The 22962-nt window shown below is 49.6% G+C and overlaps 1 protein-coding gene and 1 pseudogene across 1 annotated transcript in view; one reads left to right on the forward strand and one right to left on the reverse strand.

Annotated features, from left to right (window-relative positions):
- The window catches only part of LOC106572396 (hook microtubule tethering protein 3), a 72157-nt gene extending 52818 nt beyond the window's left edge, over positions 1–19339 (reverse strand). Inside the window, 6 exon segments of the mRNA XM_045694087.1 lie at positions 88–226; positions 228–272; positions 411–440; positions 442–484; positions 8370–8455; positions 19089–19339. Coding sequence (XP_045550043.1) covers positions 88–226; positions 228–272; positions 411–440; positions 442–484; positions 8370–8455; positions 19089–19145 — 400 coding nt within the window. The 5' untranslated portion in view covers positions 19146–19339.
- Positions 19340–19670: 331 nt separating this feature from the next.
- Positions 19671–22962, forward strand: part of LOC123729151 (E3 ubiquitin-protein ligase RNF170-like) — a 9135-nt pseudogene continuing 5843 nt past the window's right edge.

Consider the following 22962-nt stretch of genomic DNA (forward strand, 5'->3'; position numbering starts at 1 on the left):
GACAGACAGACGGGACAGACAGACAGGACAGACAGACAGAGATGCTAGAGTCAGACAGACAGACAGACAGGACAGGACAGGACAGACCTTGTTTCTGCTCACAGTTGACAGCACAGCCTAGTATGAGTTGTAGCATCCTGCCCAGCTCTGCAGCGTCTGCGTGTTCTCCTATCAGGTTGATGTCTGGCAGGGTGAAGTCGTTGATCTGCTGTTGAAGGACCTCCCTGGTTGTAGTCCAGTATACCTTTCAACACCTTCTTTAGATTACTGATCTGAAAAGGAGGAGGGAAGATGTGCCATTGGGACTGTGTGGTACTGACAAGGGCTTTAGAGCAGATGGCAGCAACACATAAAGACAACGATGAAAACGACCATCATCATCATCATCATCATCATCATCACCACCATACCTTTAGTCGCCAGTTATCTCCCACATCGAGGCTTGATCCTACTGATCCAGTTGTCAGTGAAATACACAATGTCTCTGGAGAAGAGAAAGGAAAGTGGTCACATACAGGAGAAAGAAAGCGAAGAGAGAAGTCACAACGCCTAGCCACAACCCCTAGCCACAACCCCTAGCCACAACCCCTAGCCACAACCCTAGCCACCAGGCCTAGTCACAACCCCTAGCCACAACCCCTAGCCACAACGCCTAGCCACAACGCCTAGCCACAACGCCTAGCCACAACCCCTAGCCACCAGGCCTAGCCACAACCCCTAGCCAAAACGCCTAGCCACAACCCCTAGCCACAACCCCTAGCCACAACCCCTAGTCACAACCCCTAGCCACCAGGCTTAGCCACAACGCCTAGCCACAACCCCTAGCCACAACCCCTAGTCACAACCCCTAGCCACAACCCCCTAGCCACAACCCCTAGCCACAACGCCTAGCAACAGCCCCTAGCCACAACCCCTAGCCACAACCCCCTAGCCACCGGGCCTAGCCACAACGCCTAGCCACAACCCCTAGCCACAACCCCTAGTCACAACCCCTAGCCACAACCCCTAGCCACAACCCCTAGCCACAACCCCTAGCCACAACCCCTAGCCAGCAGGCCTAGCCACAACCCCTAGCCACAACCCCTAACCACAACCCCTAACCACCAGGCCTAGCCACAACCCCTAGCCACAACGCCTAGCCACAACCCTAGCCACAACGCCTAGCCACAACCCCTAGCCACAACCCCTAGCCACAACCCCTAGCCACAACGCCTAGCCACCAGGCCTAGCCGACAACGCCTAGCCACAACGCGCCTAGCCACAACGCCTAGCCACAACGCCAGCCACAACGCCTAGCCACCAGGCCTAGCCACCAGGGCTAGCCACAACCCCAGCCACAACCCCTAGCCACCAGGCCTAGCCACAACCCCTAGCCACCAGGCCTAGCCACAACCCCTAGCCACCAGGCCTAGCCACAACCCCTAGCCACCAGGCCTAGCCACAACGCCTAGCCACAACCCCTAGCCACAACCCCTAGCCACCAGGCCTAGCCACCAGGCCTAGCCACCAGGCCTAGCCACAACCCCTAGCCACCAGGCCTAGCCACAACCCCTAGCCACCAGGCCTAGCCACCAGGCCTAGACACAACCCCTAGCCACCAGGCCTAGCCACAACGCCAGCACAACGCCTAGCCACCAGGCCAAGCCACAACGCCAGCCACCAGGCCAAGCCACAACGCCTAGCCACAACGCCTAGCCACCAGGCCTAGCCACAACCCCTAGCCACAACCCCTAGCCACCAGGCCTAGCTACAACCCCTAGCCACCAGGCCTAGCCACCAGGCCTAGCCACAACCCCTAGCCACAACCCCTAGCCACAACCTCTAGCCCCCCTAGCCACAACCCCTAGCCACAACCCCTAGCCACACAGCCACAACCCCTAGCCACCAGGCCTAGCCACCAGGCCTAGCCACCCAGGCCTAGCCACCAGGCCTAGCCACAACCCCTAGCCACCAGGCCTAGCCACAACCCCCTAGCCACCAGGCCTAGCCACAACCCCTAGCCACAACCCCTAGCCACCAGGCCTAGCCACCAGGCCTAGCCACAACGCCTAGCCACCAGGCCTAGCCACCAGGCCTAGCCACCAGGCCTAGCCACAACCCCTAGCCACCAGGCCTAGCCACCAGGCCTCAGCCACCAGGCCTAGCCACAACCTCTAGCCACCAGGCCTAGCCACAACCCCTAGCCACCAGGCCTAGGCACAACCCTAGCCACCAGGCCTAGCCACAACCCCTAGCCACAACCACTAGCCACAACCCCTAGCCACCAGGCCTAGCCACAACCCCTAGCCACAACGCCTAGCCACAACGCCTAGCCACCAGGCCTAGCCACCAGGCCTAGCCACAACGCCTAGCCACCAGGCCTAGCCACAACGCCTAGCCACCAGGCCTAGCCACAACGCCTAGCTCACAACGCCTAGCCACAGGCCTAGCCACAACCCCTAGCCACAACCCCTAGCCACAACCCCTAGCCACCAGGCCTAGCCACAACGCCTAGCCAACGCCTAGCCACAACCCCTAGCTACAACGCCTAGCCACAACGCCTAGCCACAACCCCTAGCCACCAGGCCTAGCCACAACCCCTAGCCACCAGGCCTAGCCACCAGGCCTAGCCACCACGCCTAGCCACAACCCCTAGCCACAACCCCTAGCCACAACCCCTAGCCACAACCCCTAGCCAGCAGGCCTAGCCACAACCCCTAGCCACCAGGCCTAGCCACAACCCCTAGCCACAACCCCTAGCGACCAGGCCTAGCCACAACGCCTAGCCACCAGGCCAAGCCACAACCCCTAGCCACAACCCCTAACCACAACCCCTAACCACCAGGCCTAGCCACAACCCCTAGCCACAACGCCTAGCCACAAGCCTAGCCACAACCCCAGCCACAACCCCTAGCCACAACGCTAGCCACAACGCCTAGCCACAACGCCTAGCCACAACCCCTAGCCACAACGCCTAGCCACAACGCCTAGCCACAACGCCTAGCCACCAGGCCTAGCCACCAGGGCTAGCCACAACCCCTAGCCACAACCCCTAGCCACCAGGCCTAGCCACAACCCCTAGCCACCAGGCCTAGCCACAACCCCTAGCCACCAGGCCTAGCCACAACGCCTAGCCACCAGGCCTAGCCACAACCCCTAGCCACCAGGCCTAGCCACAACCCCTAGCCACCAGGCCTAGCCACAACGCCTAGCCACAACCCCTAGCCACAACGCCTAGCCACAACGCCTAGCCACAACCCCTAGCCACCAGGCCTAGCCACAACCCCTAGCCACCAGGCCTGAGCCACCAGGCCTAGCCACCAGGCCTAGACACAACCCCTAGACACAACCCTAGCCACAACCCCTAGCCACAACCCCTAGCCACAACCCCTAGCCACCAGGCCTAGCCACAACGCCTAGCCACAACCCCTAGCCACAACCCCTAGTCACAACCCCTAGCTACAACACCTAGCCACAACCCCTAGCCACAACCCCTAGCCACAACCCCTAGCCACAACCCCTAGCCAGCAGGCCTAGCTACAACCCCTAGCCACCAGGCTTAGCCACAACCCCAGCCACAACCCCTAGCGACCAGGCCTAGCCACAACGCCTAGCCACCAGGCCAAGCCACAACCCCTAGCCACAACCCCTAACCACAACCCCTAACCACCAGGCCTAGCCACAACCCCTAGCCACAACGCCTAGCCACAACCCCTAGCCACAACCCCTAGCCACAACCCCTAGCCACCAGGCCTAGCCACAACGCCTAGCCACAACGCCTAGCCACAACCCCTAGCCACAACGCCTAGCCACAACGCCTAGCCACAACGCCTAGCCACCAGGCCTAGCCACCAGGGCTAGCCACAACCCCTAGCCACAACCCCTAGCCACCAGGCCTAGCCACAACCCCTAGCCACCAGGCCTAGCCACAACCCCTAGCCACCAGGCCACAGCCACAACGGCCTAGCCACAACCCTAGCCACAACCCCTAGCCACAACCCCTAGCCACAACCCCTAGCCACCAGGCCTAGCCACAACCCCTAGCCACCAGGCCTGGCCACAACCCCTAGCCACCAGGCCTAGCCACAACCCCTAGCCACCAGGCCTAGCCACAACGCCTAGACCACCAGGCCAAGCCACAACGCCTAGCCCAACGCCTAGCCACAACGCCTAGCCACCAGGCCTAGCCACAACGCCTAGCCACAACCCCTAGCCACCAGGCCTAGCCACAACCCCTAGCCACCAGGCCTAGCCACCAGGCCTAGCCACCAGGCCTAGCCACCAGGCCTAGCCACAACCCCTAGCCACAACCCCTAGCCACAACCCCTAGCCACAACCCCTAGCCACAACCCCTAGCCACAACGCCTAGCCACCAGGCCAAGCTACCAGGCCTAGCCACAACACCTAGCCACAACGCCTAGCCACAAGCCTAGCCACCAGGCCTAGCCACCAGGCCTAGCCACAACCCCCTAGCCACCAGGCCTAGCCACAACCCCTAGCCACCAGGCCTAGCCACCAGGCCTAGCCACCAGTCCTAGCCACCAGGCCTAGCCACAACGCCTAGCCACAACGCCTAGCCACCAGGCCTAGCCACAACACCTAGCCACAACGCCTAGCCACCAGGCCTAGCCACAACCCCTAGCCACCAGGCCTAGCCACCAGGCCTAGCCACCAGGCCTAGCCACAACCCCTAGCCACAACCCCTAGCCACCAGGCCTAGCCACCAGGCCTAGCCACCAGGCCTAGCCACAACCCCTAGCCACCAGGCCTAGCCACAACGCCTAGCCACCAGGCCTAGCCACAACGCCTAGCCACAACCCCTAGCCACCAGGCCTAGCCACAACCCCTAGCCACCAGGCCTAGCCACAACCCCTAGCCACCAGGCCTAGCCACAACCCCTAGCCACCAGGCCTAGCCACAACCCCTAGCCACCAGGCCTAGCCACAACCACTAGCCACAACCCCTAGCCACCAGGCCTAGCCACGAGGCCTAGCCACCAGGCCTAACCACCAGGCCTAACCACCAGGCCTAACCACCAGGCCTAGCCACAATGCCTAGCCACAACGCCTAGCCACAACGCCTAGCCACCAGGCCTAGCCACAACGCCTAGCTACCAGGCCTAGCCACAACCCCTAGCCACCAGGCCTAGCCACAACCCCTAGCCACAACCCCTAGCCACAACGCCTAGCCACAACCCCTAGCCACAACCCCTAGCCACCAGGCCTAGCCACAACCCCTAGCCACCAGGCCTAGCCACAACCCCTAGCCACCAGGCCTAGCCACAACCCCTAGCCACCAGGCCTAGCCACAACCCCTAGCCACCAGGCCTAGCCACAACACCTAGCCACAATGACTAGCCACAACCCCTAGCCACCAGGCCTAGCCACCAAGCCCTAGCCACAACCCCTAGCCACCAGGCCTAGCCACAACCACTAGCCACAACCCCTAGCCACCAGGCCTAGCCACAACCCCTAGCCACCAGGCCTAGCCACCAGGCCTAGCCACCAGACCTAGCCACAACCCCTAGCCACAACCCCTAGCCACAACCCCTAGCCACAACCCCTAGCCACCAGGCCTAGCCACCAGGCCTAGCCACAACCCCTAGCCACCTGGCCTAGCCACCAGGCCTAGCTACAACGCCTAGCCACAACCCCTAGCCACAATGCCTAGCCACAACCCCTAGCCACAACCCCTAGCCACAACCCCTAGCCACCAGGCCTAGCCACAACCCCTAGCCACAACCCCCTAGCCACCAGGCCCAGCCACAACCCCTAGCCACCAGGCCTAGCCACAACGCCTAGCCACCAGGCCAAGCCACAACCCCTAGCAACAACGCCTAGCCACCAGGCCTAGCCACAACCCCTAGCCACAACCCCTAGCCACAACCCCTAGCCACCAGGCCTAGCCACCAGGCCTAGCCACCAGGCCTAGCCACAACCCCTAGCCACAACCCCTAGCCACAACGCCTAGCCACAACCCCTAGCCACCAGGCCTAGCCACAACCCCTAGCCACCAGGCCTAGCCACAACCCCTAGCCACCAGGCCTAGCCACAACCCCTAGCCACAACCCCTAGCCACCAGGCCTAGCCACCAGGCCTAGCCACCAGGCCTAGCCACAACCCCTAGCCACCAGGCCTAGCCACAACCCCTAGCCACCAGGCCTAGCCACAACGCCTAGCCACAACCCCTAGCCACCAGGCCTAGCCACAACACCTAGCCACAACGCCTAGCCACCAGGCCTAGCCAAAACCCCTAGCCACCAGGCCTAGCCACCAGGCCTAGCCACAACCCCTAGCCACCAGGCCTAGCCACAACCCCTAGCCACCAGGTCTAGCCACAACCCCTAGCCACAACGCCTAGCCACAACCCCTAGCCACCAGGCCTAGCCACAACCCCTAGCCACCAGGCCTAGCCACAACGCCTAGCCACCAGGCCTGGCCACAACGCCTAGCCACAACCCCTAGCCACCAGGCCTAGCCACAACGCCTAGCCACAACGCCTAGCCACAACGCCTAGCCACAACCCCTAGCCACCAGGCCTAGCCACAACCCCTAGCCACCAGGCCTAGCCACAACCCCTAGCCACCAGGCCTAGCCACAACCCCTAGCCACCAGGCCTAGCCACCAGGCCTAGCCACAACCCCTAGCCACAACCCCTAGCCACCAGGCCTAGCCACAACCCCTAGCCACCAGGCCCCAGCCACAACCCCTAGCCACCAGGCCTAGCCACAACCCCTAGTCACAACCCTAACCACAACCCCGAGCCACCAGGCCTAGCCACAACCCCTAGCCAAAGGCCTAGCCACCAGGCCTAGCCACCAGGCCTAGCCACCAGGCCTAGCCACCAGGCCTAGCCACAACGCCTAGCCACCAGGCCTAGCCACAACCCCTAGCCACCAGGCCTAGCCACAACCCCTAGCCACCAGGCCTAGCCACAACCCCTAGCCACCAGGGCTAGCCACAACCCCTAGCCACCAGGCCTAGCCACAACCCCTAGCCACCAGGCCTAGCCACAACCCCTAGCCACCAGGCCTAGCCACAACCCCTAGCCACCAGGCCTAGCCACAACCTCTAGCCACAACCCCTAGCCACAACCCCTAGCCACAACGCCTAGCCACAACGCCTAGCCACCAGGCCTAGCCACCAGGCCTAGCCACAACCCCTAGCCACCAGGCCTAGCCACAACCCCTAGCCACCAGGCCTAGCCACAACCCCTAGCCACAACCCCTAGCCACCAGGCCTAGCCACCAGGCCTAGCCACAACGCCTAGCCACAACGCCTAGCCACCAGGCCTAGCCACAACCCCTAGCCACCAGGCCTAGCCACCAGGCCTAGCCACAACCTCTAGCCACCAGGCCTAGCCACAACCCCTAGCCACCAGGCCTAGGCACAACCCCTAGCCACCAGGCCTAGCCACAACCCCTAGCCACAACCACTAGCCACAACCCCTAGCCACCAGGCCTAGCCACAACCCCTAGCCACAACGCCTAGCCACCAGGCCTAGCCACCAGGCCTAGCCACAACGCCTAGCCACCAGGCCTAGCCACCAGGCCTAGCCACAACCCCCTAGCCACCAGGCCTAGCCACAACCCCTAGCCACCAGGCCTAGCCACAACGCCTAGCCACAACGCCTAGCCACAACCCCTAGCCACAACCCCTAGCCACAACCCCTAGCCACCAGGCCTAGCCACAACCCCTAGCCACCAGGCCTAGCCACAACGCCTAGCCACCAGGCCTAGCCACCAGGCCTAGCCACAACCACTAGCCACAACCCCTAGCCACCAGGCCTAGCCACAACCCCTAGCCACCAGGCCTAGCCACAACGCCTAGCCACAACGCCTAGCCACAACGCCTAGCCACAACCCCTAGCCACAACGCCTAGCCACCAGGCCTAGCCACCAGGCCTAGCTACCAGGCCTAGCCACAACACCTAGCCACAACGCCTAGCCACCAGGCCTGGCCACAACGCCTAGCCACCAGGCCTAGCCACAACGCCTAGCTACCAGGCCTAGCCACAACCCCTAGCCACCAGGCCTAGCCACAACCCCCTAGCCACAACCCCTAGCCACCAGGCCTAGCCACCAGGCCTAGCCACAACCCCTAGCCACAACCCCTAGCCACAACCCCTAGCCACAACCCCTAGCCACAACCCCTAGCCACCAGGCCTAGCCACCAGGCCTAGCCACAACCCCTAGCCACAACCCCTAGCCACCAGGCCTAGCCACCAGGCCTAGCCACCAGGCCTAGCCACAACCCCTAGCCACAACGCCTAGCCACAACGCCCAGCCACAACGCCTACTAAAAGGTTGGTTTGATGGTTAAACAAAAACAGAATTTCCAGAAGTTAAAAAGTAAACAAACAATACAAAAAATAGAACCGCTGACACTCACATCTTCTGTAGTGCATGGGCCATGACGATCCCACTGGTTAGATCTTCCACTGTTTTGCACGGTGCCTCCAATCCAAACGTCTGGATCTAGACGAACAAGGACAAATCAGAAAAAAACAATCATTTCCTGCTGTGAAATATTACAGAGATACCCACCCACCTTAAAATTGCGTTCATCATTACTTGACACCAAGCCACCTCCCCTATTCATTCTTCACAGAGTCACAAAACATGGCCGCTGTACATTCTTAACTTCTTCTTGGAAAAATGGAGCGGAGCTCTACAACGATTAGGTTGAGCCTTGAGGCTCTGTCTTTCACTTGTACGTTTTGTGACTTTGCAGGAAATTAGTAAATGACCGAGCACTTTTGTCCACTCCAGGGATGACCTCTCTCTCTCTCTCTATGTTGATAACATGTTAATAATTATCCACTCCAGGGATGACCTCTCTCTCTCTCTCTCTATGTTGATAACATGTTAATAAATATCCACTCCAGGGATGACTCTCTCTCTCTATGTTGATAACATGTTAATAATTATCCACTCCAGGGATGACCTCTCTCTATGTTGATAACATGTTAATAATTATCCACTCCAGGGATGACCTCTCTCTATGTTGATAACAAGTTAATAATTATCCACTCCAGGGATGACCTCTCTCTATGTTGATAACATGTTAATAAATATCCACTCCAGGGATGACCTCTCTCTCTCTATGTTGATAACATGTTAATAATTATCCACTCCAGGGATGACCTCTCTCTCTCTATGTTGATAACATGTTAATAATTATCCACTCCAGGGATGACCTCTCTCTATATGTTGATAACATGTTAATAATTACACTCCAGGGATGAGATCTCTCTCTATGTTGATAACATGTTAATAATTATCCACTCCAGGGATGACCTCTCTCTATATGTTGATAACATGTTAATAATTATCCACTCCAGGGATGACCTCTCTCTATGTTGATAACATGTTAATAATTATCCACTCCAGGGATGACCTCTCTCTCTATGTTGATAACATGTTAATAATTATCCACTCCAGGGATGACCTCTCTCTCTATGTTGATAACATGTTAATAATTATCCACTCCAGGGATGACCTCTCTCTCTATGTTGATAACATGTTAATAATTATCCACTCCAGGGATGACCTCTCTCTATGTTGATAACATGTTAATAATTATCCACTCCAGGGATGACCTCTCTCTCTATGTTGATAACATGTTAATAATTATCCACTCCAGGGATGACCTCTCTCTATGTTGATAACATGTTAATAATTATCCACTCCAGGGATGACCTCTCTCTATGTTGATAACATGTTAATAATTCCACTCCAGGGATGACCTCTCTATGTTGATAACATGTTAATAATTATCCACTCCAGGGATGACCTCTCTCTCTATGTTGATAACATGTTAATAATTATCCACTCCAGGGATGACCTCTCTCTCTCTATGTTGATAACATGTTAATAATTATCCACTCCAGGGATGACCTCTCTTTCTATGTTGATAACATGTTAATAATTATCCACTCCAGGGATGACCTCTCTCTATGTTGATAACAAGTTAATAATTATCCACTCCAGGGATGACCTCTCTCTATGTTGATAACATGTTAATAAATATCCACTCCAGGGATGACCTCTCTCTCTCTATGTTGATAACATGTTAATAATTATCCACTCCAGGGATGACCTCTCTCTCTCTCTATGTTGATAACATGTTAATAATTATCCACTCCAGGGATGACCTCTCTCTATGTTGATAACATGTTAATAATTATCCACTCCAGGGATGACCTCTCTCTCTATGTTGATAACATGTTAATAATTATCCACTCCAGGGATGACCTCTCTCTCTCTATGTTGATAACATGTTAATAATTATCCACTCCAGGGATGACCTCTCTCTCTCTATGTTGATAACATGTTAATAATTATCCACTCCAGGGATGACTCTCTCTCTCTCTCTATGTTGATAACATGTTAATAATTATCCACTCCAGGGATGACCTCCTCTCTCTATGTTGATAACATGTTAATAATTATCCACTCCAGGGATGACCTCTCTTCTCTATGTTGATAACATGTTAATAATTATCCACTCCAGGGATGACCTCTCTCTATGTTGATAACATGTTAATAATTATCCACTCCAGGGATGACCTCTCTCTATGTTGATAACATGTTAATAATTCCACTCCAGGGATGACCTCTCTCTATGTTGATAACATGTTAATAATTATCCACTCCAGGGATGACCTCTCTCTCTATGTTGATAACATGTTAATAATTATCCACTCCAGGGATGACCTCTCTCTCTCTCTATGTTGATAACATGTTAATAATTATCCACTCCAGGGATGACCTCTCTCTATGTTGATAACATGTTAATAATTATCCACTCCAGGGATGACCTCTCTCTATGTTGATAACAAGTTAATAATTATCCACTCCAGGGATGACCTCTCTCTATGTTGATAACATGTTAATAATTATCCACTCCAGGGATGACCTCTCTCTATGTTGATAACATGTTAATAATTATCCACTCCAGGGATGACCTCTCTCTCTATGTTGATAACATGTTAATAATTATCCACTCCAGGGATGACCTCTCTCTCTCTCTATGTTGATAACATGTTAATAATTATCCACTCCAGGGATGACCTCTCTCTATATGTTGATAACATGTTAATAATTCCACTCCAGGGATGACCTCTCTCTCTATGTTGATAACATGTTAATAATTATCCACTCCAGGGATGACCTCTCTCTATGTTGATAACATGTTAATAATTATCCACTCCAGGGATGACCTCTCTCTCTATGTTGATAACATGTTAATAATTATCCACTCCAGGGATGACCTCTCTCTCTATGTTGATAACATGTTAATAATTATCCACTCCAGGGATGACCTCTCTCTCTATGTTGATAACATGTTAATAATTATCCACTCCAGGGATGACCTCTCTCTCTATGTTGATAACATGTTAATAATTATCCACTCCAGGGATGACCTCTCTCTCTATGTTGATAACATGTTAATAATTATCCACTCCAGGGATGACCTCTCTCTCTATGTTGATAACATGTTAATAATTATCCACTCCAGGGATGACCTCTCTCTCTATGTTGATAACATGTTAATAATTATCCACTCCAGGGATGACCTCTCTCTATGTTGATAACATGTTAATAATAGACCCAGCAGTGTTGTCACTCTAAATAAACGGTCTGAAGTCAGCAGAGGAGAGATGGATGGTGACATGGTCAATGCCGTAATTACAGACATGAAGACAGACTCACCTCCGTCCTGAACTGAATGTCTCCAACGGGGAGATTATTTCCTACATGACTGACCTTCACGAGACCCTTTTGGGGCCAAGAACTACATGTATTTGTGTCCATTTTTAGTGTTTTTGAGATGATCTGTATAATGAAAAGGACTATATAAACTAAATACATTATTAGTATTACCTAGTAAAAGGGTAGGTTAGCCTTTCAGGATAATAATTCATGTTATAGGCTATGTTTAGGCTGTTTCGCATTAAAATACCGAGCGTATTTCACTAGGTGTTATGAATCATGCTGTACAGGCACGCTAAAGTGAAATTAAGAGCTATAAATAGTCTACAGACTTACCTCACCACCAAGGATGTGTTAGTGGCATGTCTGAGTGACAGAGTACGCCTGCTGCTGCAACCCTGATCAGAATAGAGGTCTACTGCTGCAACCCTGATCAGAATAGAGGTCTACTGCTGCAACCCTGATCAGAATAGAGGTCTACTGCTGCAACCCTGATCAGAATAGAGGTCTACTGCTGCAACCCCGATCAGAATAGAGGCCTACTGCTGCAACCCCGATCAGAGTAGAGGCCTACTGCTGCAACCCCGATCAGAGTAGAGGCCTACTGCTGCAACCCCGATCAGAGTAGAGGCCTACTGCTGCAACCCCGATCAGAGTAGAGGCCTACTGCTGCAACCCCGATCAGAGTAGAGGCCTACTGCTGCAACCCCGATCAGAGTAGAGGCCTACTGCTGCAACCCCGATCAGAGTAGAGGCCTACTGCTGCAACCCCGATCAGAGTAGAGGCCTACTGCTGCAACCCCGATCAGAGTAGAGGCCTACTGCTGCAACCCCGATCAGAGTAGAGGCCTACTGCTGCAACCCCGATCAGAGTAGAGGCCTACTGCTGCAACCCCCGATCAGAGTAGAGGCCTACTGCTGCAACCCCCGATCAGAGTAGAGGCCTACTGCTGCAACCCCGATCAGAGTAGAGGCCTACTGCTGCAACCCCGATCAGAGTAGAGGCCTACTGCTGCAACCCCGATCAGAGTAGAGGCCTACTGCTGCAACCCCGATCAGAGTAGAGGCCTACTGCTGCAACCCCGATCAGAGTAGAGGCCTACTGCTGCAACCCCGATCAGAGTAGAGGCCTACTGCTGCAACCCCGATCAGAGTAGAGGCCTACTGCTGCAACCCCGATCAGAGTAGAGGCCTACTGCTGCAACCCCGATCAGAGTAGAGGCCTACTGCTGCAACCCGGATCAGAGTAGAGGCCTACTGCTGCAACCCGGATCAGAGTAGAGGCCTACTGCTGCAACCCGGATCAGAGTAGAGGCCTACTGCTGCAACCCGATCAGAGTAGAGGCCTACTGCTGCAACCCCGATCAGAGTAGAGGCCTACTGCTGCAACCCCGATCAGAGTAGAGGCCTACTGCTGCAACCCCGATCAGAGTAGAGGCCTACTGCTGCAACCCCGATCAGAGTAGAGGCCTACTGCTGCAACCCCGATCAGAGTAGAGATCTACTGCTGCAACCCCGATCAGAGTAGAGGCCTACTGCTGCAACCCTGATCAGAGTAGAGGCCTACTGCTGCAACCCGGATCAGAGTAGAGGCCTACTGCTGCAACCCCGATCTGAGTAGAGGCCTACTGCTGCAACCCGATCGGAGAGTAGAGGCCTACTGCTGCAACCCCGATCTGAGTAGAGGCCTACTGCTGCAACCCCGATCAGAGTAGAGGCCTACTGCTGCAACCCCGATCAGAGTAGAGGCCTACTGCTGCAACCCCGATCAGAGTAGAGGCCTACTGCTGAAACCCTGATCAGAGTAGAGGCCTACTGCTGCAACCCTGATCAGAGTAGAGGCCTACTGCTGCAACCCCGATCTGAGTAGAGGCCTACTGCTGCAACCCCGATCAGAGTAGAGGCCTACTGCTGCAACCCTGATCAGAGTCACAGCAGGGTCTTCACTGCAGGCTGGTGCTCCAGGCTTGGAAATGTAGGAAGGTTCACTGTAATATTGGCCATTTAAATTGGAGAAGAAAATACCTGCAGACATTTAGACAAATACTCAGCATCCCTTCTCTGGTCGTTTTCATGCAAGTCACAGAGCACGGGGTGTAATTTTACCACTACCTTCCTGTGACAATTAGACAGGCTTGAAAAAAGGCTACCGTTTTTTGATTAGGCCGCCCTTTTCAAAGCAATCAAGGTGATTTTACACCAAGAAAGGTTGCATCAAATTGCAGTTAGAGGAAGATACAGTATACAGATCAGAAAGAGAATGGGCTAACGTTTAAACATTTCATGTGTGTACTGCGCAGATGATGTGCTAATGAGATATGGTAGGGCGTAACCCTAATCTGTCAGACGTGACCATCGTCAAGGCCATTAGCTAGGCTGTCCCCACATCGTCACATCTCTCACTCTACTGCTACTTATGAAATGGCTTTGTGTGAGGAGGGAGAGCAATTAACTAAAATGTCAAACTCAAACTGCCACTTTCATACCTACTACAGCTACTGAATGAAATTCAGATGACTTTGGCAAATAAATACTACTGAACTAAACCAGCTTATGAACTGTAATCGTTTTATGTAATAAGAAGATAATTTGCTGCTTATGTTTTGGTGGTCAGCGATTAGCGTAACAATATTGTGTACTTGAATACATAACGGCCTCTGCGGAGTAGCATAGAGGCGATGGGTGATCGCCAGCCGGCCTGGCTAGAAGACCCACCACAGTACATGTTGGACAAAGTTACTGCCGGGTTTTAAATGTGGCCCTCACAGGCTAGTTCGGAAACCCTACCCTGCCTGTGATTCTGTGGAAGGCTGAGCTCTGTGTACAAGCAGAAGCAGAGAGCTGGATCCCACCACCACCTCATAAACAAATGTCCACTCCAAGAAACATGAACTGGTACAAGGTCCATCGAGCTTCTTATGGAATAAAACCAACTCCGACGGGTTAAATCCTAATTCATCTTCTAATCTTTAAAACAAAAAAAATGTCAGTGTAGAAAAATAACCCCGAAAGCCCCTGGGGACTCAAGGAGACTATTTCAAACATCTGTTTCTGGTGGTATGGAAATAGATACCGTCAAAAACGATTTCTTTCAAGGGTTTTTTTTTTTTTTAAATACATTTGAATATTTGTAGCTACTTTTCAGTAAATACCTTCACTCAACGTGTGCAATAACGTTAGGAGATAAAGCAGATTGCATTCTTCATTTCACCTGTCACATTAAGCTCACAGGTAAGATCCCAGTCACGTGGTGTTTGTTTACTAGCACACAACCAGAGAAACCAGAGCCTTGTGAGTCACTCACTGTTGTGCAGCACGGACCAATGAATCTAGTTACAGTATGGAATTCACAACTCAATGTTTGCCAGCTAGATATCTTACTATTAAGTTACCTGTCTACAATGTGCTAAATGTTGCATTTGGTTTGCTCATTTAGTAGCTAGTTATCTAGCTAGCTAAGTGGTTAGCTTCTCTTGGAAAGCACCACCAGCTATCTAGAAAGCACCACCAGCTGTCACCACCAGTTGTCTAGAAAGCACCACCAGCTGTCTAGAAAGCACCACCAGCTGTCTAGAAAGCAAGCACCACCAGTTGTCTAGAAAGCAAGCACCACCACTTGTCTAGAAAGCAAGCACCACCACTTGTCTAGAAAGCAAGCACCACCACTTGTCTAGAAAGCAAGCACCACCAGTTGTCTAGAAAGCAAGCACCACCAGTTGTCTAGAAAGCAAGCACCACCAGTTGTCTAGAAAGCAAGCACCACCACTTGTCTAGAAAGCAAGCACCACCACTTGTCTAGAAAGCAAGCACCACCACTTGTCTAGAAAGCAAGCACCACCACCACTTGTCTAGAAAGCACCACCACTTGTCTAGAAAGCACCACCACTTGTCTAGAAAGCACCACCACTTGTCTAGAAAGCACCACCACTTGTCTAGAAAGCAAGCACCAGTTTTCCAAGGAATACAGTGGATGACGTCAGTGCTATTTGGGGCGGGTCGATATGGCCAAAATATTAAATCATAGTATTTAAAACAAATTGGATGGTATTTTATGTTATTGAATACTAAAAGTTCTACATTTCCTTTGAGTACTGCGTAAGCCTAGGGTGGAAACACATACATTCTAAGAGATTTCAAAATGGGTCTTTCTCCATTCTGATTTGTTTTATGCTGTTCAATTCAACCCAAAATAATCTTCAGCATTCTCATTAATTGCTGCATTTCCTGCACTCATTTGAGATCTTTTGCCACGTAGGCCTGCACACCATCTAGTCCTACTTTTTAACCACATTTTACAAATCGCAATTTTACCTGCGATTTAGAGAAAAACACTTTGGGTGAACTGTTGGAATCATGGAAATAGAACGATTATTGTAATTCTATAGTTAGAATATAATAGCGGGCACTTTGAATACACTGTTGGACATGACAACGAATGAAAATGCCAAGGAGGGGTTATTGTGACAGGGTAGGAACCAAAGTGTTTATAAGTGTTTCCAAGCTAACATATTATTGCTTCACATATTTCTTTGATTTAGAAGATACTGTTGCACAAACATGCTGATTTAGGTTTACACCATCACTGGTGTTACCAGGCTGTATAGCTAATTACACTTGCTCTGACTCAGTACATTTATTAACTAAACTCAGCAAAAGAAGAAACGTCCCTTTTCCAGGACCCTGTCTTTCTAAAATAATTTGTAAATATACAAATAACTTCACAGATCTTCATTGTAAAGGGTTTAATCACCGTTTTCCCATGTTTGTTCAATGAACCATAAACAATTCATGAACATGCACCTGTGGAACGGTCGTTAAGACACTAACAGCTTACAGACGGTAGGCAATTAAGGTCACTGTTATGAAAACTTAGGACAGTAAAGAGGCCTTTCTACTGACTCTGAAAAACACCAAAAGAAAGATGCCCAGGGTCCCTGCTCATCTGTGTGAACGTGCCTTAGGCATGCTGCAAGGAGGCATGAGGACTGCAGATGTGGCCAGGGCAATAAATTGCAATATCCGTACTGTGAGACGCCCTAAGACAGTGCTACAGGGAGACAGGACGGACAGTTAATCATCCTCGCAGTGGCAGACCACGTGTAACAACACCTGCACAGGATCGGTACATCCGAACATCACACCTGCGGGACAGGTACAGGATGGCAACAACAACTGTCCGAGTTACACCAGGAACGCACAATCCCTCCATCAGTGCTCAGACTGTCCGCAATAGGCTGAGAGAGGCTGGACTGAGGGCTTGTAGGCCTGTTGTAAGGCAGGTCCTCACCAGACATCACCGGCAACAACGTCGCCTATGGGCACAAACCCACCGTCGCTCGACTGGCATAAAGTGTCTCACCTGGGATGATGGTCGGGATTCGCGTTTATTGTCGAAGGAATGAGCGTTACACCGAGGCCTGTACTCTGGAGCGGGATCGATTTGGAGGTGCAGGGTCCGTCATGGTCTGGGGCGGTGTGTCACAGCATCATCGGACTGAGCTTGTTGTCATTGCAGGCAATCTCAACGCTGTGCGTTACAGGGAAGACATCCTCCTCCCCTCATGTGGTACCCTTCCTGCAGGCTCATCCTGACTTGACCCTCCAGCATGACAATGCCACCAGCCATACTGCTCGTTCTGTGTGTGATTTCCTGCAAGACCGGAATGTCAGTGTTCTGCCATGGCCAGCGAAGAGCCCGGATCTCAATCCCATTGAGCACGTCTGGGACCTGTTGGATCGGAGGGTGAGGGCTAGGGCCATTCCCCCCAGAAATGTCTGGGAACTTGCAGGTGTCTTGGTGGAAGAGTGGGGTAACATCTCACAGCAAGAACTGGCAAATCTGGTGCAGTTCATGAGGAGGAGATGCACTGCAGTACTTAATGCAGCTGGTGGCCACACCAGATACTGACTGTTACTTTTGATTTTGACCCCCCCTTTGTTCAGGGACACATTATTCAATTTCTGTTAGTCACATGTCTGTGGAACTTGTTCAGTTTATGTCTCAGTTGTTGAATCTTGTTATGTTCATACAAATATTTCCACATGTTAAGTTTGCTGAAAATAAACACAGTTGACAGTGAGAGAACATTTCTTTATCTAGCGATTAGCATTAGCGGCTAACAAGATTTAGGCACAACTTGCTAAGAAAAGACAAAACTAGCTGTTTGCAGATGTAAGAAACACAAACGAATAGTATAATTACAGAACACTAGTGGATTTATATTAAGAAGCAAAGTGAATACAGCATCGTTGACATCAACATAGTAACAGCATGTGTTGCATTGAACATGCAGACTGAACACTACAGACTCCTGGTCCGGGAACAACAAATGCTCACCTTGAGTGACTCAAGAGAGATGAGATGACTTAAGTAGCGTAGTAAACTATAGCTATTGGACGGTGATACACAAGGCGTATCACCTTTAACAAAGCAAATCATTCAAATACCATTATATTAGGTCAAACCGGTCCAGTGCATCAATACCGGTATATCATAAAATACGGTATACCAACCAGCCCTAAACGCTAGCACTGGTTTTAATGTCGATGGTTACATGAGGTGAAAAGGAGACTGGAGTGCCACTAAGGTTAGAGTTAAGGATTATGGTTATGGTTAGGGTTAAGGTAAGGTTTGTGGTTAGGGTAAGGTTTGTGGTTAGGTAAGGTTTGTGGTTAGGGTAAGGTTTGTGGTTAGGGTAAGGTTTGTGGTTAGGGTAAGGATTGTGGTTAGGGTAAGGATTGTGGTTAGGGTAAGGATTATGGTTAGGGTTAAGGTTTAGGGTTAAGGTTAGGGACGTCCCAAGGATCCCTGATAGCATCACCAACCTATATGTTACAACGCTTGTTTACGGAAGACAGAGGTGAATACTGTGCTAATTAGTTAACTGAGTCTCCGAACAACAACCTGTGTGTAACCGAAAGGAAGTACGCCAGAAAAGTGTTTTAATGGAAGAAAACTATCGGCTGCAACTGTGTTTAATCCCGGTTTTATAACAAAACAAAAAAACAGTGTACAGTAAGTGTATTTTTTGCATTGTGAAATTATTTTTTAATTTAATGTGAACGTAGAAGGATTTATGTTTCTAAAAAAAAAAACATATCGCAAAGCGTTGATTATTAACTATTATTGTAAAATATATATTGTAGTTCACATGGAGCCATCTGTCCGTAATACCATCATCAACCGGGAACCCAAGGGGACCGGCTGGAAACCCACCTGGGGCTCCTGGATAACTCGGTTTGGCTGCGCTAGACGGCTGTGTTTGGCAGCCAACTCAAGCTAACAAGCTAACTAGCTACATTTCGTCTCACAATTGTTCATCAAATCAGAGTTGAATCATTATCGGCGACTAAGATAATAAAAAATGTTTTTGTTTTGTATATATACACGTACCCATGTCAAAAGGCTGTCGCACAGTTCAACTCGATCCACAGAATTCAAGGTAGTCATCGTACTGTAGTTCAATTAATCCGATCGCTTTTTCTTTTATCGGAAAATGACTAGAAAATGACTAGACGAGCCAGCTGGGCGAGATGAAATCAACAAGACCAACACGTCTGATCAACTAGATAACCAAAACGAGGAATTATTCCACGTAAAAAAACACTTCAGTTTCCCCGACAGGACAGATACGGTCCCACCGTCCTTTTCACTTATATAAATAACATACAGCGTCGAATATAAAGGTTATTGAATCAGTAAACAGTAATGTTGAGACACATCTACCGGTCTATCTCCTTTCTGTCAAGCTTGTTTTCCCAACCAGCTGGGGGAGAAAACAGACGCCACCCTGTTGGACCAAAGTCCAGAGCCTGAATAAAATCAACCATCTTTATTAAAGGTTGTAAATTCTGAATCCCTATCAAATCATTCAATAATCATAAACATATATAATACAAATTAAAATAAATATGAAATAACTTATTCCATGAACATTTGAATAAATATTTTGTGTTGAATTTAGTGCAGGCAGTACTAGGGACGCCAAGGCTACGTAGGCTAGATAAAGGACCCCTCTGTAAGAACATGAAAGTGGAGCAACTAATTCTAATAACTAGGGTGAGACTTTCATTTTTTATTTTATTTTTTTTAGCTTGTAACAGATGTATTTTACCCTATTTACAGTCTTATTGTCCGCGTTGGCTGTAGTTAAGCGACAGATATCGTTGACATGTAACTCTGAGTTGTATGGTTTGTGTTCTGTAGATACATTTAGATAGGGAGTGGTAGTTGTGGATACATCAGCCCTTCTCAACTGAAGGTATGGACCACAGTTAAATCAATTAACTACAATATCCACTCTAATTCACCGGTTACAAAATGTATTCATCATCGCTAGCGATATGTCATTTTATTTAGGGGGGTGACCAGACCAGAACAAATTCATATCGACATGTATAAGTTATTGATCAGTCGTTCTCGTTGAACGCAGGTCTAAGAAGCGGTAGTTATATATATGTTATATATGTGTGTGTTATTTCTATGGTTCACGTTACTTTTCTGGGTCTTTTTACTTTTGGTTTTGTACACCAGCTTCAAACAGCTGAAAAATACAATTAGATATATTTTTTAAATGGACAAGCTATTTAACAGTGTTTTAAATGGTACAATGGTTCTCTACACTGTCTTGCTTGTCACAGGCGAACTATTTAGATTTTCTAGATTTTCTTTGCAACCAGGAAATGGCGGAGCTATTTCTGCATAATGCATATTTTCACTTTCATATACAGTACCAGTCAAATGTTTGGGCACACATATTCATTCAAGGGTTTATTTCTTTTGACTATTTTATACATTGTAGAATAGTAGTGAATACATCAAAACTATGAAATAACACATGGAATCATGTAGTAACCAAAAAAGTGTTAAACAAATCAATATATTTCAGATTGTTTAAATAGTCACCATTTCACTTGATGACAGCTTTGCACACACTTTGCATTCTCTCAACCAGCTTCACCTGGAATGCTTTTCCAACAGTCTTGAAGGAGCTCCCACATATGCTGAGCACTTGTTGGCTGCTTTTCCTTCACTCTGCGGTCCAACTCATCCCAAACCATCTCAATTGGGTTGAGGTCGGGTGATTGTGGAGCCCAGGTCTTCTGATGCAGCACACCATCACTCTTCTTCTTGGTCAAATAGCCCTTACACAGCCTGGAGGTGTGTTGGGTCATTGTCCTGTTGAAAAACAAATCATAGTCCCACTAAGCTAATAGTCCCAGTAACCGAAAGGTTGCTGGATCGAATCCGCGAGCTGACAAAGTAAGAAATCTGCCGTTCTGCCCCTGAACAAGGCAGTTAACCCACTGTTCCCTGGTAGGCTGTCATTTGTAAATAAGAATTTGTTCTTAACTGACTTGCCAAGTTAAAAAAAAAAACCAGATGGGATGGCGTATTGCAAACCAGATGGGATGGCGTATGGCTGCAGAATGCTGTGCCTTGGATTCTAAATAAATCACAGACGGTGTCACCAGCAAAGCACCACCTCACCTAATCTGCGTCTCACAAAGACACGGGGCGGTAGGAACCAAAAATCTCCAATTTGGACTCATCAGACCAAAGGACAGATTTCCACCGGTCTATTGTCCATTGCTTGTTTTTTGGCCCAAGTGAGTCTTTTCTTCTTATTGGTGTCCTTTAGTAGTGGTTTCTTTGCAGCAGTTCGACCATGAAGGCCTGATTCATGCAGTCTCCTCTGAGCAGTTGATGTTGATATGTGTCTGTTACTTGAACTCTGAAGCATTTATTTAGGCTGCAATCTGAGGTGCAGTTAACTCCCATGAACTTATCCCTCTGCAGCAGAGGTAACTCTGCTTTCCTGTGACGGTCCTCACGAGAGCCAGTTTCAGCAGAGCACTTGATGGTTTTTGCAACTGCACTTGAGGAAACTTTAAGTTCTTATTGTTCTGCATTGACTAACCTTCATGTCTTAAAGTAATGATGGACTGTCATTTCTCTTTCCTTATTTGAGCTGTTCTTGCCATAATATGGACTTGGTCTTTTACCACATAGGGCTATCTTCTGTATACCACCCTTTTCACAGCTGATTTGCTCAAGTGCATTAAGGAAGAAATTCCACAAATTAACATTTGATGCATGGCAAACTTGGTAAATTGAAATGCATTCCAGGTAACTACCTGGTGAAGCTGGTTGAGAAAATGCCAAGTGTGCAAAGCTGTCATCAAAGCAAAGGGTGGCTACTTTGAAGAATCTAAAATATATTTTGATTTGTTTAACACTTCTTTTTTTTAGTTACTACATGATTCCATATGTGTTATTTCACAGTTTTGATGTCTTCACTATTCTACAATTTTAGAAAATAGTAAAAAAAAAAAAAAAAACCTTTGACTGGTACTGTAAGTGAAAGAAACTTTTTCAAATACAAAAGATACTTGCTGTGCAAAGTTGCGACCTACCTCGGAAATGAGTCATCCTCTCACCTTGAGCTCGCTTTTCCATTGGACTATTCCTTATTTCCTCTCTTTCTCAAAATACAACCGGCTGCAACATTCCTAACCTACCTACACTAAGTATATATATTTTGTGTTTGATAAAATATCTCACTTATAAGAAAGTTTCAAATGTTTCCAAAACTGTATCGCGTGTGAGCGGTGCATATTTATGCGTTTTAGAAGGGGCTTTATTTCCCCTCAGAAAGCTAAAGGAGACGTCCAATGGCATAACGGCATAGATTTGAGTCATGAATAAGTGCTAGGCTTTGTGACCGACATGTTTCTCTCTGTTCTAACCCAGTTCTCTAGGATATGATTAAGTGGCATGGATGAAAACAATGGACATGGGCAGGTGGACTATTTGCTGCAAGTTGAAGACTCACTCATAGAAGGAGTCAGCGAACCCTGTCTTGTTTGTGGTCGTTCTCAGTGTCACGTTCTTGTGTGGACTGGTAACTCTGCTCTGCAGGTAGGCCTGTTGTATTTCTATTCACGGCCTGTTGTATTTCTATTCACGGCCTGTTGTATTTCTATTCACGGCCTGTTGTATTTCTATTCACGGCCTGTTGTATTTCTATTCACGGCCTGTTGTACTTCTATTCACGGCCTGTTGTACTTCTATTCACGGCCTGTTGTATTTCTATTCACGGCCTGTTGTATTTCTATTCACGGCCTGTTGTATTTCTATTCACGGCCTGTTGTATTTCTATTCACGGCCTGTTGTATTTCTATTCACGGCCTGTTGTATTTCTATTCACGGCCTGTTGTATTTCTATTCACGGCCTGTTGTATTTCTATTCACGGCCTGTTGTACT

The sequence above is a fragment of the Salmo salar genome, chromosome ssa01 (genome assembly GCF_905237065.1).
Source record: "Salmo salar chromosome ssa01, Ssal_v3.1, whole genome shotgun sequence".
NCBI lineage: Eukaryota > Metazoa > Chordata > Actinopteri > Salmoniformes > Salmonidae > Salmo > Salmo salar.